Source organism: Oncorhynchus nerka, linkage group LG11, assembly GCF_034236695.1.
Source record: "Oncorhynchus nerka isolate Pitt River linkage group LG11, Oner_Uvic_2.0, whole genome shotgun sequence".
Classification (NCBI taxonomy): Eukaryota; Metazoa; Chordata; class Actinopteri; order Salmoniformes; family Salmonidae; genus Oncorhynchus; species Oncorhynchus nerka.
In genome coordinates, this window is record NC_088406.1 from 73,241,093 (window position 1) to 73,256,097 (window position 15,005).

The 15,005-nt window shown below is 43.4% G+C and overlaps 1 protein-coding gene across 1 annotated transcript in view; it reads left to right on the forward strand.

Annotated features, from left to right (window-relative positions):
• LOC115117107 (type II inositol 3,4-bisphosphate 4-phosphatase-like) overlaps window positions 1-10,049 on the forward strand; it is a 547,861-nt gene extending 537,812 nt beyond the window's left edge. Inside the window, exon 26 of the mRNA XM_065024923.1 lies at window positions 9,710-10,049. Coding sequence (XP_064880995.1) covers window positions 9,710-9,803 — 94 coding nt within the window. The 3' untranslated portion in view covers window positions 9,804-10,049. The remainder of the gene's footprint in view (window positions 1-9,709) is intronic.
• Window positions 10,050-15,005: the final 4,956 nt, after the last annotated feature.

Genomic DNA, 15,005 nt, shown 5'->3' on the forward strand with positions numbered 1-15,005 from the left:
GACCTCCACAAGTCTGCTTCGTCCTTGGGAGCAATTTCCAAATGCCTGAAGGTACCACGTTAATCTGTACAAACAATAGTACGCAAGTATAAACACCATCTGAACACGCAGCCGTTATACCGCTCAGGAAGGAGACACGTTCTGTCTCCTAGAGTTGAACATACTTTGGTGCAAAAAGTGCAAATCAATCCCAGAATAACAGCAAAGGACTTTGTGAAGATGGTGGAGGAAACAGGTACAAAAGTATCTATATCCACAGTAAAACAAGTCCTATATCGACATAACCTGAAAGGCCGCTCAGTAAGGAAGAAGTCACTGCTCCAAAACCGCCATAAAAAGCTAGACGACGGTTTGCAACTGCACATGGGGACAAAGATCGTACTTTTTGGAGAAATGTTCTCCGGTCTGATGAAACAAAAATAGAACTGTTTGGCCATAATGACCATTGTTTTGTTTGGAGAAAAAGGGGGAGGCTTGCAAGCCGAAGAACACCATCCCAACTGTGAAGCACGGGGGTGGCAGCATCATGTTGTGGGGGTGCTTTGTTGCAGGTGGGACTGGTGCACTTCACAAAATAGATGGCATCATGAGGACGGAAAATGATGTGAATATATTGGAGCAACATCTCAACACGTCAGTCAGGAAGTTAAATATTGGTCGCAAATGGGTCTTCCAAATGGACAATGATCCCAAGCATACTTCCAAAGTTGTGGCAAAATGGCTTAAGGACAACAAAGTCAAGGTAATGGAGTGGCCATCACAAAGCCCTGACCTCAATCCTATAGAAAATGTGGGCAGAACTGAAAAAGCGTGTGTGAGCAAGGAGGCCTACAAACCTGACTCGGTTACACCAGCTCTGTCAGGAGGAATGGGCCAAAATTCACCCAACTTATTGTGGGAAGCTTGTGGAAGGCTACACAAAATGTTTGACCCAAGTTAAACTATTTAAAGGCAATGCTACAAAATACTAATTGAGTGTATGTAAACTTCTGACCCACTGGGAATGGGATGAAAGAAATAAAAGCTGAAATACATCATTCGCTCCACTATTATTCTGACATTTCACATTCTTAAAATAAAGTGGTGATCCTAACTGACCTAAAACAGGGAATTTTTACTAGGATTAAATGTCAGGAATTGTGAAAAACTGAGTTTAAATGTATTTGGTTAAAGTATGTAAACTTCCGACTTCAACTGTAATTGTGATATTTTTTAATCAAGATATATTCCTCAAGGTAGCAGAATTTCAGGGAACACTAAGTTGGGGCGACTTAAAAAGTGATTCTGGATAGATCCTCAATAAAAGCAACCTCATTGACTAAGTCCGCCAAATGCACTCTATCTTTAATGAAATACTTGCATTTGAAAGACACGGAGACAGCTCCACCCCCAAGATATGGATTACTCAAATACAGACTTCTACATTACAACTTCCTCCACCAACTCTATCTGACACCTCAGAGTTTACATAGATATCACCCTGAAATATCAGAAATGTGTTTTCCATGTGGAACAACAGAAAGCAGTTTTTGTCATTCTACTTGGCAGTTTACTAAATTACAAGCCTTCTGGCATGATGTTTGTGATACCCTGACCTTTATTACAGAGGTCCTTTCCCCACTTGACCCCGAAATATGCCTTCTGGGTAACTTCACAAATGTGAATGAGGAATAACTTCCAACATAAAATGTACAGAAATCACCCTTGCCACTGTAAGAAAATGTGTTAGATTGACATGGAAATCAGATTCCCCTCTCTCAATTACAAGATGGCTCTCTGAAATGAATAAGTGTATTCCTATGGAGATTACCTTTAACTTGAACCTTTAGCTTTAAGCAATAAATGGAACTACTTTGTGAAAATTTGTCATTGTTTTAATTATTTTTTTATTTTGAGGGTTGAATGACCTTTTGTTGTATTTACACTTGCTGTATTGTATTGTTCTGCTGTTAAACAATTCAAAAATAAAATAAAACAAGTATTAAAGTAATAATAGTATTCAGAGCCTTTACTCAGTACTTTGTTGAATCACCTTAGGTAGCGATTACAGCCTCGAGTCTTCTTGGGTATGACGCCACAAGCTTGGCACACCTGTATTTGGGGAGTTTCTCTCATTCTTCTCTGCAGATCCTCTCAAGCTCTCAGGTTGGATGGGGAGCGTCACTGCACAGCTATTTTCAGGTCTCTCCAGAGATGTTCCATCCAGTTCAAGTCCGGGCTCTGGCTGGGCCACTTAAGGACATTCAGAGACTTGTCCCAAAGCTACTCCTGTGTTGTCTTGGCTGTGTGCTTAGGGTCGTTGTCCTGTTGGAAGGTGAACCTTTGTCCCAGTCTGAGGTCCTGAGTGCTCTGGAGCAGGTTTTCATCAAGGATCTCTTGAGAAGTAACACTTGGCCAATGAATTCAATCTTGGTTTCATCAGACCAGAGAATGTTGTTTCTCATGGCCTGAGAGTCCTTTAGGTGCTCTTTAGCAAACTCCAAGCAGGCTGTCATGTGGCTTTTACTGCGGAGTGGCTTCTGTCTGGCAAATCTACCATAAAGGTCTGATTGGCGGGGTGCTGCAGAGATGGTTGCCCTTCTGGAAGGTTCTCCCATCTCCACAGAGGAACTCTGTAGCTCTGTCCGAGTGACCATCGGGTTCTTGGTCACCACCCTGACTAAGGCCCTTCTCCCCCGATTGCTCAGTCTGGCCGGTCGATCAGCTCTAGGAAGAGTCTTGGTGGTTTCAAACTTCTTCCATTTAAGAATGATGGCGCCCACTGGGTTCTTTTTTTACCCCTTTTTCATGGTGTTCAATTGGTAGTTACAGTCTTGTCTCATCGCTGCAACTCCCGTAAGGACTCGGGAGAGGCGAAGGTTGAGAGCCGTGCATCCTCCGAAACACAACCCAACCAAGCCGCACTGCTTCTTGACAATGCCCACTTAACCCGGAAGCCAGCCACACCAATGTGTCAGAGGAAACACCGTACACCTGGCGCCCATGTCAGCATGCACTGTGCCCAGCCCGCCACAGGTGTTGCTAGTGCGCGATGGGACAATGACATCCCTGTCGGGCCAAACCCTTCCCTAACCCAGACGACGCTGGGCCAATTTTGCGCCACCCATGGGTCTCCTAGTCACGGCCGACTGCAACAGAGCCTGGACTCGAACCCACAATCACTAGTGGCACTGCGATGGGGACATTTTGTTGCAGTGTCATGTACACATTTAATGTGGCATTTTACATTTACATTACATTTAAGTCATTTAGCAGACGCTCTTATCCAGAGCGACTTACAAATTGGTGCTTTCACCTTATGACATCCAGTGGAACAGCCACTTTACAATAGTGCATCTAGGTCTTTTAAGGGGGGAGAAGGATTACTTTATCCTATCCTAGGTATTCCTTAAAGAGGTGGGGTTTCAGGTGTCTCCGGAAGGTGGTGATTGACTCCGCTGTCCTGGCGTCGTGAGGAGTTTGTTCCACCATTGGGGGCCAGAGCAGCGAACAGTTTTGACTGGGCTGAGCGGGAACTGTACTTCCTCAGTGGTAGGGAGGCGAGCAGGCCAGAGGTGGATGAACGCAGTGCCCTTGTTTGGGTGTAGGGCCTGATCAGAGCCTGGAGGTAGTGAGGTGCCGTTCCCCTCACAGCTCCGTAGGCAAGCACCATGGTCTTGTAGCGGATGCGAGCTTCAACTGGAAGCCAGTGGAGAGAGCGGAGGAGTGGGGTGACGTGAGAGAACTTGGGAAGGTTGAACACCAGACGGGCTGCGGCGTTCTGGATGAGTTGTAGGGGTTTAATGGCACAGGCAGGGAGCCCAGCCAACAGCGAGTTGCAGTAATCCAGACGGGAGATGACAAGTGCCTGGATTAGGACCTGCGCCGCTTCCTGTGTGAGGCAGGGTCGTACTCTGCGGATGTTGTAGAGCATGAACCTACAGGAACGGGCCACCGCCTTGATGTTATTTGAGAACGACAGGGTGTTGTCCAGGATCACGCCAAGGTTCTTAGCGCTCTGGGACGAGGACACAATGGAGTTGTCAACCGTGATGGCGAGATCATGGAACGGGCAGTCCTTCCCGGGAGGAAGAGCAGCTCCGTCTTGCCGAGGTTCAGCTTGAGGTGATGATCCGTCATCCACACTGATATGTCTGCCAGACATGCAGAGATGCGATTCGCCACCTGGTCGTCAGAAGGGGGAAAGGAGAAGATTAATTGTGTGTCGTCTGCATAGCAATGATAGGAGAGACCATGTGAGGTTATGACAGAGCCAAGTGACTTGGTGTATAGCGAGAATAGGAGAGGGCCTAGAACAGAGCCCTGGGGGACACCAGTGGTGAGAGCACGTGGTGAGGAGACGGATTCTCGCCACGCCACCTGGTAGGAGCGACCTGTCAGGTAGGACGCAATCCAAGCGTGGGCCGCGCCGGAGATGCCCAACTCGGAGAGGGTGGAGAGGAGGATCTGATGGTTCACAGTATCGAAGGCAGCCGATAGGTCTAGAAGGATGAGAGCAGAGGAGAGAGAGTTAGCTTTAGCAGTGCGGAGCGCCTCCGTGATACAGAGAAGAGCAGTCTCAGTTGAATGACTAGTCTTGAAACCTGACTGATTTGGATCAAGAAGGTTCCAAAATCAGTCAGTCAAAACAAATTTCATAACAGTTACATACCAATAAAAAGAGACTAGCCTGCTGGTTTTACTGGGTTGATAGCAACATTAGCCCAAGCTATTTAGGAGGGAATTCACACCTGGCACAAATTATTGTCTAGTTCTGTTTTTCCTGCCGAGGGGTGCCCTATACCTGCACCCAGAAGGGAGTAGTTTAAAGTCCGGGTACTTGTGTCTAAAATGATTTTGTGAGCCTTGCGGAGGGCCCTGACCTTAAAGATCTCATCCAGGCCTGTTTGACTCAAAGTACCTTGCTTGTTTTGGTGATAATCCTTCTCAGCATATTTCTCTGGCTGACAGTGGCATTGCCAAAACAACAAACAATACAAAAACTTAAAATACTCGCAATAAAAGATTTGTAAAACAGAATCAGTGAAGTACAGTCGTGGCCAAAAGTTATGAGAATGACACAAGTATTAATTTTCACAAAGTCTGGTGCCTCAGTTTGTATGATGGCAATTTACATATACTCCAGAATGTTATGAAGAGTGATCAGATTAATTGCAAAGTACCTCTTTGCCATGCAAATGAACTGAATCCAAAAAAACATTTCCACTGCATTTCAGCCCTGTCACAAAAGGACCAGCTGACATGTCAGTTATTCTCTCGTTAACACAGGTGTGAGTGTTGACGAGGACAAGGCTGGAGATCACTCTGTCATGCTGATTGAGTTCGAATGACAGACTGGAAGCTTCAAAAGGAGGGTGGTCCTCTGTTGGCTATGGTTACCTGCAAGGAAACACGTGCAGTCATCATTGCTTTGCACAAAAAAAGTATTCACGGGCAAGGATATTGCTGCCAGTAAGACTGCACCTAAATCAACCATTTATCGGATCATCAAGAACTTCAAGGAGAGTGGTTCAATTGTTGTGAAGAAAGCTTCAGGGCGCCCAAGAAAGTCCAGCAAGCGCCAGGACTGTCTTCTAAAGTTGATTCAGCTGGGGGGGGGGGGGGGTCGGGGCACCACCAGTACAGAGCTTGCTCAGGAATAGCAGCAGGCAGGTGTGAGTGCATCTGTACGCACAGTGAAGTGAGGACTTTTGGAGGATGGCCTGGTGTCAGGAAGGGCAGCAAAGAACCCACTTCTCTCCAGGAAAAACATCAGGGACAGACTGATATTCTGCAATAGGTACAGTGATTGGACTGCTGAGGACTGGGGTAAAGTCATTTTCTCTGATGAATCCCCTTTCCGATTGTTTGGGGCATCCGGAATAAAGCTTCTCCGGAGAAGACAAGGTTGAGTGCTACCAACAGTCCTGTGTCATGCCAGCAGTAAAGCATCCTGAGACCATTCATGTGTGGGGTTGCTTCTCAGCCAAGGGAGTGGGCTCACTCACAATTTTGCCTAAGAACACAGCCATGAATAAAGAATGGTACCACATCCTCCGAGAGCAACTTCTCCCAACCATCCAGGAACAGTTTGTTGACGAACAATGCCTTTTCCAGCATGATTGAGCACCTTTCCATAAGGCAAAAGTGATAACTAAGTGGCTCGGGGAACAAAACATCGATATGTTGGGTCCATGGCCAGGAAACTCCCCAGACCTTAATCCCATTGAGAATTTGTGGGCAATCCTCAAGAGGCGGGTGGACAAGCAAAAACCCACATATTCTGACAAACTCCAAGCATTGATTATGCAAGAATGGGCTGCCATCAGTCAGGATGTGGCCCAGAAGTTAATTGACAGCATCTCAGGGCAGATTGCAGAGGTCTTGAAAAAGATGGGTCAACACTGCAAATTTGGATTTTTTTTGCATCAACTTCATGTAATTGTCAATAAAAGCCTTTGACACTTATGAAATGCTTGTAATTATACTTCAGTATTCCATAGTAACATCTGACAAAAATATCTAAACACACTGAAGCAGCAAACTTTGTGAAAATTAATATTTGTGTCATTCTCAATACTTTTGGCCACGACTGTACAGTCAACGTTCAAATATCACAGCTTTCTGAGAAAGTACAGTCTCTGTTGACTCTTATGTAGATCAGGTCTGTACATTTACTCCACTGAAGCTTATTATCCAAGAGGACACCCAGGTATTTGTATTCCTCTACAATCTCTATGTTCTGACCTCTGATAGATGTTGCAGAGGTAGGTGTTATACGCTTCCTGGAGTCTATGCACATATCTTTGGTCTTGTTGGTATTGAGAACCAAGTGTGATTCGTTACACCACTGTACAAAGTCATTTAGGACCGGGTCATGGTGTTCCTAGTCATCATGCAACAGGCTGATCAAGGCAGTGTCATCAGCGAACTCAACAAAGTGTCTGTCAGGATGGGAACTAGTACAACTGTTAGTGTACAAGATGTACATGAGTGGGGACAAAACATAACCCTGAGGAGAGCCTGTGTTGGTGGTGCGTACGTTCCACATGTGGGGACATACTTTAACCCGCTGTGACCTCTGGCTCAGGAAGTCCAACAGCCACAAAACCAGACCCCCCATCTAAGGAGGTCCTGAATGGGTCTCTGTGCCAGAATGTAGGGCTGGATTGTGTTGAAGGCAGAAGAAAAGTCAACAAACCGAACCCTGCCATGGGATTTGGCACCATCTAGATTTCTATAGACCATACTGAGGAGAGTAAGAATGGCATCATCAACTCCTCTTCTGGGCTGATAGGCAAACTGAAACGGGTCAAGGAGCTTCTTGACTTTTCACAATTTTTTCAAAGCATTTCATTACTAAGGATGAAGGCGACAGGGCGGTAGTCATTCAGCACAGAGGGATTAGGTGCTTTAGGAACGGGTATAGTTATTGAGTTTTCTACAATACTGGCACGTGTTGCTGGTCGAGCGAGGATTGTAAAAGGTCTGTAAAAACACCAGCCAATTGTTCAGCACAGTACCTCTCCCTATGGCCATATCCTCCATAATCTATGCTCCCAGACGCAGAGACGAGAGATCAACAGCTCAGCTCATCAAACTGTCCAATCTCTGGAAGGGCCAACAGACATTGCTCAATCTATGCTTGATTAGGCCCATGTGCCACCCAGCCAAAACGGACTAATACATAAATTCTTTAGCTATTGTATTTTAACATTGTGTGAATTTCATACAAGCTTGCAAGTTGTTATATTATTGCTTTGTAACTCTGACAAAAATAATATCCTGTAATCGTGTCTACAATGTTAAACTCCATTCTCTTATATGCCAAGGTGGTGGATAGTGGCCCAACAGCTCTCAGTATGTAACCTGACACCACTGGAAGAGAACTGATGGATAGTGGCCCAGCTGCACTCAGTATGTAACCCGACACCACTGGAGGTGAACTGATGGATAGTGGCCCAGCAGCACTCAGTATGTAACCGGACACCACTGGAGGTGAACTGATGGATAGTGGCCCAGCAGCACTCAGTATGTAACCCGACACCACTGGAGGTGAACTGATGGATAGTGGCCCAGCAGCACTCAGTATGTAACCGGACACCACTGGAAGTCTTGATGGTATTTGTGTAGAACAAGAAAGAAAACCAGTAGGTGGCCATTACAAGCAGACAACTTTAGTGAATTATTTACAGATTTACATTTTAGTCATTTAGCAGACACTCTTATCCAGAGCGACTTACAGTAGAGAGCATACATTTTATTACATTTTAAATACTGGTCCCCCGTGGGAATCGAACCCACAACCCTGGCATTGCAAGCGCCATGCTCTGCCAACTGAGCCACAAATACAAAAATCATTCACAGTAGTAGAAGATCGGCCTATAGTTTACAGCACCATGAACGTGACCATATCCCTGGCCAACGGCAGTAGCTCAGACAGCTTCATCCCAAGGCCGATGTCCACGTACTCCAGACCTCCCTCATCCCCATACCACTCTTCCCGTATGTCCTGCTTGCCCATCAGGAGGGCCCACTGAAGATCCCCACCTGCATTCCACCAGGGTGCCAGGGGAGGGCTGGCAGGTCATCCAAAATAGACAAAGCAAGGATATTTGTAAACTATGTGCTTTGGTAGGGACCTGGGTAAGCCATTCTCATACAAAACATAACAGCCCTGTCCTAGTTCTGTGTGACAGCATTTGTTTCACCAATAGGGAAAATGATATTGATATGTTTTAGATGCCATCTACCATAGCTTTAAAGAGTTAATGTATAGAGAGAAGCACATCATAGACCAGGGCTATATGTTTTATACGAGGATGCAGGATGTTTTGATATTTTTCCCTTCCATTTAATTTACATTTCTTGCAGTTGTTCTTCGTTAAAATATATATTTTTTTTACATAAATATTTTTTTAACCAATCTTACTCTGATTAAGCAATTGTTGATGGTTTTGGAATAGCAGCACAAAGTACCTCATGCTGTACTCATATTGAAGAGACAGGTTGATGATACAGGAGGGGGCTAGAGAGGAAGGTCCCCCTGTAGTCACAGAAAACTGTTAATCAGACATCGCTCCTAATATTGGTTTGACGTCACTCAGTGTCCGTGGCTACACAATGTTGTTGTGAGCGTCTTATAGAATCCTGTTGGAGATGATAAACCAATACTACAAATACTATATGCCTACATTTCTTCACATTCTGTTATACGGGGTGACTGTACTGATTGCTAGACTGATTAATCGGGACACAGCTCGAATTATAAGCTTGGTTTGTTAATAGGTCACAATTGCATACGTTTTTAGTAACGTTTTCAATAACTTCCTTCTGAAACAAGTCGTGATTGTGAGGTGCACATATAGAGCAACCTGCAGCAGTCCTCTTAGTCCTGAATAATTTACTTGCAAACACTCACAAAAAAAACATTTGATTTTACTCTGCTGCTACTCGCTGTTTATTATCTATGCATCGTCACTTTACTCTTACCTACATGTCCAAATTACCTCGACTAACCTGTACCCCTCGTATATAGCCTCTGTATTGTTATTTTGTTACTTTCGTTTATTTAAGTAAATCTTTTAACTCTATTTCTTGAACTGCATTGTTGGTTAAGGGCTTGTAAGAAAGAATTTCACAGTAAGGTCTACTACACCTGTTGTATTTGGCGCATGTGACCAATACAATTTGATTTGAAATGTTCGTGTTTCTTTGTTTTTCTTTTCAGTGGTTGTGTCAGGGTTGTGTGGTGGTGCTACATTGCCAACGAATCAATCAGGAACATCACTTGCAGCTTGGGTCAAAGCAGCCAGGCCTTATGAGGAGTGGAGTTTTTATTCAATCAGATCCGCATGGCGGTGTCAGAGGTGGAACTGTCAAATCCACAAGCGGCTACTGGCATTACACCTAAAGTGGACATTGCTCTTAATGCAAGTCCGTGCAGTCAATGGCAATCTCATACAAAAATCCCTGAACACTGGAATGTGAGATGTAATCTACACCTGGATTAGTTCAATAGAAAGCCCCTATGGAGTCTTTGTAAATGTACTTTAAAATCATCACTATATGTCTAATAAATGAAAAATAACCCAACATTTATTTTTTATAATTTATTTCCCTTAGCCTCCTTCGGCCTTTGAAATGCTCAGTCTGATTGTGTGGGCATTAGGAAACAAATTAAGATATTTACATACACAGCCCTGATTGGCTGATGGGTGGGCTCTATAGACCATCTTCCTTACCCAGATGAACATGTCATTGGTCTATTATAATCAGATCACATTGTGACGTCATGATGTGGACCAAAAGTCCTATCTGAACATGCTGAAATTCCAGGCATTTATTTTCAACCTCTGTGTGGAAATATCATTAAAAAAACTGTAAATTAATGTTTTTAACTGCACTGCCCCTTTAACAATTTTCAATTCAACATCATTATGTATATATGGCATACACTTTATCATTCTGAACTTCAAACCCAAGTGGGACGTTGTGGCTTTGTGACAATGATCAAAGCAGCTATTCACCGATTGACAGCTGAGAGCAGTTACACCTTTAACACCACCTAAAAACATCAGCTAGGATCTTTTTCAACATCGCTCTTTATTAAGCTAGTTATAACTGGCATGTTCACGCGTCTCCTGCCATGATCAACTGAAAATTACCTCACATAGAATGCATCCAATTGCAATTCAGTATGTTGACACATGAATATTACATGCGGGAGTCCACTATCGCCGGTTAACGCTTGATCTGGTTGAGTCTAGGCTCTAGTGTTTAGGAGGGAATTATCCAATAGCCAGGATGGAACTTATTTAATGAAACAATACCATAACTAGAGATAGGTAGCAATGGTGAACGTGCATAAAGATGGCAGAATTAAGGTATGACATTGTTTTTGCACTATCCACACATACTTTTTAAAACTATGGCATTTCTAGAGTACTGAAAGTTTCCAAGAGCATCATTGGGGAACTGAAAAAAATATGGAACTACCCGGACTCTGCCTAGAGCTGGCCATCTGACCAAACTGAGCAACTGGGAAAGAAGAAACTTGAACAAGGAGGTGATCAAGAATCCAATGACCACTGACAGAACTAGAGTTCCTTAGCTGAGATGGGAGAACCTGCCAGACTGACAATAGTCTCGACAACACTTCACCAATCTGGGCTTTATGGGAGTGGCCAGACGGAAGCCACTCCTGAGAAAAAAATTATATGGCAGCCTGCCTAGAGGCACGTGAAAGATAAACAGCCAAATACAGCCAAAGCAACACTTGAACGGCTTCAGAACAAGAATGTGAGTCATTGAGCGGCCCAGCCAAAGCCCAGAAGAGTCTCATTGAAAATCTGTATAAAGATTTGAAGTTAGATGAATGGCAAACTTACGAGCATGAGAAAATCTGAAAGGAAGAATGTGAAAAAAATCCCCAAATCCAGAAGTGTAAAGCTGATACAGACATACCCTAAATGACTCAAAGCTGTAATTGCCGCCAAAGGTCCTTCTACAAAGTATTGATTCAGGGATGTGAATACTTATGTAAATGAGAGCTCTGTATTTTAATTTCAATATCTTTGCTCAAATTTAATTATGGGGTGTGTGTAGATGGGTTAGGAAAAAACAAAACATTTAATCAATTTTGAATTCAGACTAGTAACGAAACGCGGAATAAGTCAAAGGGTATGAATACGATCTGAAGGCACTGTACTCTTGCTAATGACCATACAAAAGATTAATGTTACTGATCATAACATATTGCTGAATAAACTTAGGTTATGGATTAAGAGTTAACTTTCTAATAGAACACAAAGGGTTTTCGTTAACAGAAGCCTCTCTCATGCAAATTCCGTTGAGTGTGGTGTACCACAGGGCAGCTGGCTAAGGAAATTGTTTTCAGTTTTTACAAATGACCTTCCACTGACTATGAACAAAGCCTATGTGTCTAGGTACGCTGACGACTCAACAGTATACATGGCGGTTGCAACAGTAAAATAAACAACAGACACGTAACATACAGCTCCAGTCAGTTTTAGAATGGGTATCTAGAAATAGGCTTGCGCTAAATATCTCAAAAACTAAAAGCATCATTTTTAGGACAAATCACTCACTCAACCATAAACCTCATTTAGATCTATTGAATAATGTCGCTATTGAGCTAGCTGAGGAGACAAAAAAATGCTAGGTGTAACTCTAAATAAGCTTCCATGGTCAAATCATATAGAAGCAATGGTTGCTAAAATGGGAAGAAGTCTGTCCATGATAGGGGGTTACTCTGCCTTCTTGACATCTCAGTCAACCAGACAGCTCCTACAGGCCCTAGTTTTGTCACACCTAGACTACTGCCCTGCTGTGTGGTCATGTGTGGCAAAGAAGGAAATAGGTCAATTGCAGTTGTCCAGAACAAAGCAGCAAGTATCGCACTTAAATGTACACTGAAGTGTCAGTAACATGCATGCCAGTTTTTCCTGGCTCAACATTGAGGAGAGATTGACTGACTGCATCACTGTCTTTGTGCGAGGTATTGATGTGTTGAAGGTACCGAACGGTCTGTTCAAGCAGTTGGCACGCAGTTCAGACACTCATCGGTACAACACAAGACATGCAACCAGAGGTCTCTTCACAGCCCCCAGGTTCAGAACAGAGGCAAAGTATTAAATAGAGCCATGACTACATGGAACTCTCTGCTAGGGTGCACATATTACTTCCACACCTGAGGTCAAATTCCATGTGACTGTTTAGTCACTGTAATTAGGCTTCTCCAAGCTCGGATGCTGCTGATGGTCAGTAGTAGCCTACCAAACTTGATAAATGTCTTGTACTCAGCACTCTATTGTCCCTCTAATCACTCAGACATAAATGCAAATGTATTGAAAATCTAATCAAACACTTCATGAGAGTCCATGAGCTCATGTTGCGCAGCATTTCTATAGGCTATGCAGAGGATGGCATCAGCTTTCTATAGGCTAAGCAGAGGATGGCATCAGCATTTCTATAGGCTAAGCAGAGGATGGCATCAGCTTTCTATAGGCTAAGCAGAGGATGGCATCAGCTTTCTATAGGCTAAGCAGAGGATGGCATCAGCTTTCTATAGGCTAGGCCTGCTGTATTTATCTACCAACTTCTCTAATATTAAGCACATTGCTTCTCTTTACAACAGGATTATAGCATACCTGGCCTGAATGAAAATGTACCACGGGAAAAAGCGTCCTCCCTGCCATATATAAGTGCATAGATTATCCCCCCCCCATGCCCCAGTTCCGAGACAGGTGCATGATAGTCAATTCCAAATCAAAATACATTTTACACATATATTCTTTAGTATATGTAAAGACATTAAATGATGAATAATCTAATGGGTGACAATATTAGCCTATCACTTGTGAATGATGCATTAACACTTGTGAATGATAACAAGCTTGTGTGCAGTAAGGCAAGAAATAGCTTGCCTTTTTTTAGGCTACTTTTTAAATCATAGTCACACACCTACCTCATGTAGCCTAGCCTATAGACCTATATGTTTTGATAAGGTTTGTAAAGTGCCCAAATAACTTCTTATACTTGAGCACATTTAATATGCTTTATAACCGGTGCAGAGCCTAACTGGCATATACACAGGATGCGTGTGAGTTTCAAGTTTAATCGCATTTGTCTTCACTATTAAGAACAGCGCGAATGCAATCGAAAAATCACATCAAAACATCCTATCATACTTTTACAACTCACCTCACTGTGATGATCCATTTAAAGAAGAAGTTCCACAGCAGGTTGAAACCGTGTAAACGAAATAGACAGCACTTTCTAAGGGGATGATTAATTCAAAAGAACCATATGCATATTAGTTTATGGATAGGCTTATGAGCCCATGGCCAAATCAATAACCTGAATTAAAATTATGATTATGCCATTATACAATACATTGCCTACCGCATATTATGCATGGCAGAAAAGCATAAAACAAAACTGATTTAAGATGTCTGATACATAATTTGTGGAATGTCTTTCCTTAATGCATTTGAGCCAATCAGTTGTGTTGTGACATGGTAGAGTTGGTATACAGAAGACAGCCCTAATTGGTAAAAGGCCAAGTCCATTTTATAGCAAGAATAGCTCAAATAAGCAAAGAGAAACGACAGTCCATCATTACTTTAAGACATGAAGGTCAGTCAATGCGGAAAATGTCAAGAACTTTTAGTTTCTTCAAGTGCAGTCGCAAAAACCATCAAGGGCTATGATGAAACTGGCTCTCATGAGGACCACAGGAAAGGAAGACCCAGAGTTACCTCTGCTGCAGAGGATCAGTTCATTAGAGTTACCAGCCTCAGAAATTGCAGCCCAAATAAATGCTTCACAGAGTTCAAGTAACAGACACATCTCAACATCAACTGTTCAGAGGAGACAGTGTGAATCAGGCTTCATGGTGAATTGCTGCAACAAAAAAACACCAATAAGGAGAAGAGACTTGCTTGGTCCAAGAAAAATGAGCATTGGACATTAGACCGGTGGAAATCTGTCCTTTGGTCTGATGAGTCCAAATTAGAGATTCTTGGTTCCAACCGCCGTGTCTTTGTGAGACGCAGAGTAGGTGAACGGTTGATATCCGCATGTGTATTTCCAACCGTAAGGCATGGAGGTGGTGGTGTGATGGTGCTTAGCTGGTTTTATTTCCTATTCAAGGCACACTTAACCAGCATGGCCACCACAGCATTCCGCAGCGATACGCCATCCCATCTGGTTTGGGCTTATTGGGACTATCATTTGTTTTTCAACATGTCAATGACCCAACACACTACCAGGCTGTGAAGGGCTATTTTACCAAGAAGTAGAGTGATGGAGTGCTGCATCAGATGACCTGGCCTCCACAAATCACCCAACCTCATTGAGATGGTTTGGGATGAGTTGGACCGCAGAGTGAAGGAAAAGCAGTCAACAAGTGCTCAGCAAATGTGGAGTCACCGCAAGTCAGCACAAAGACAACAGGAGCACTGCCACCGTTATTCCAGCACCATTTCAGCTTAAACATAAAA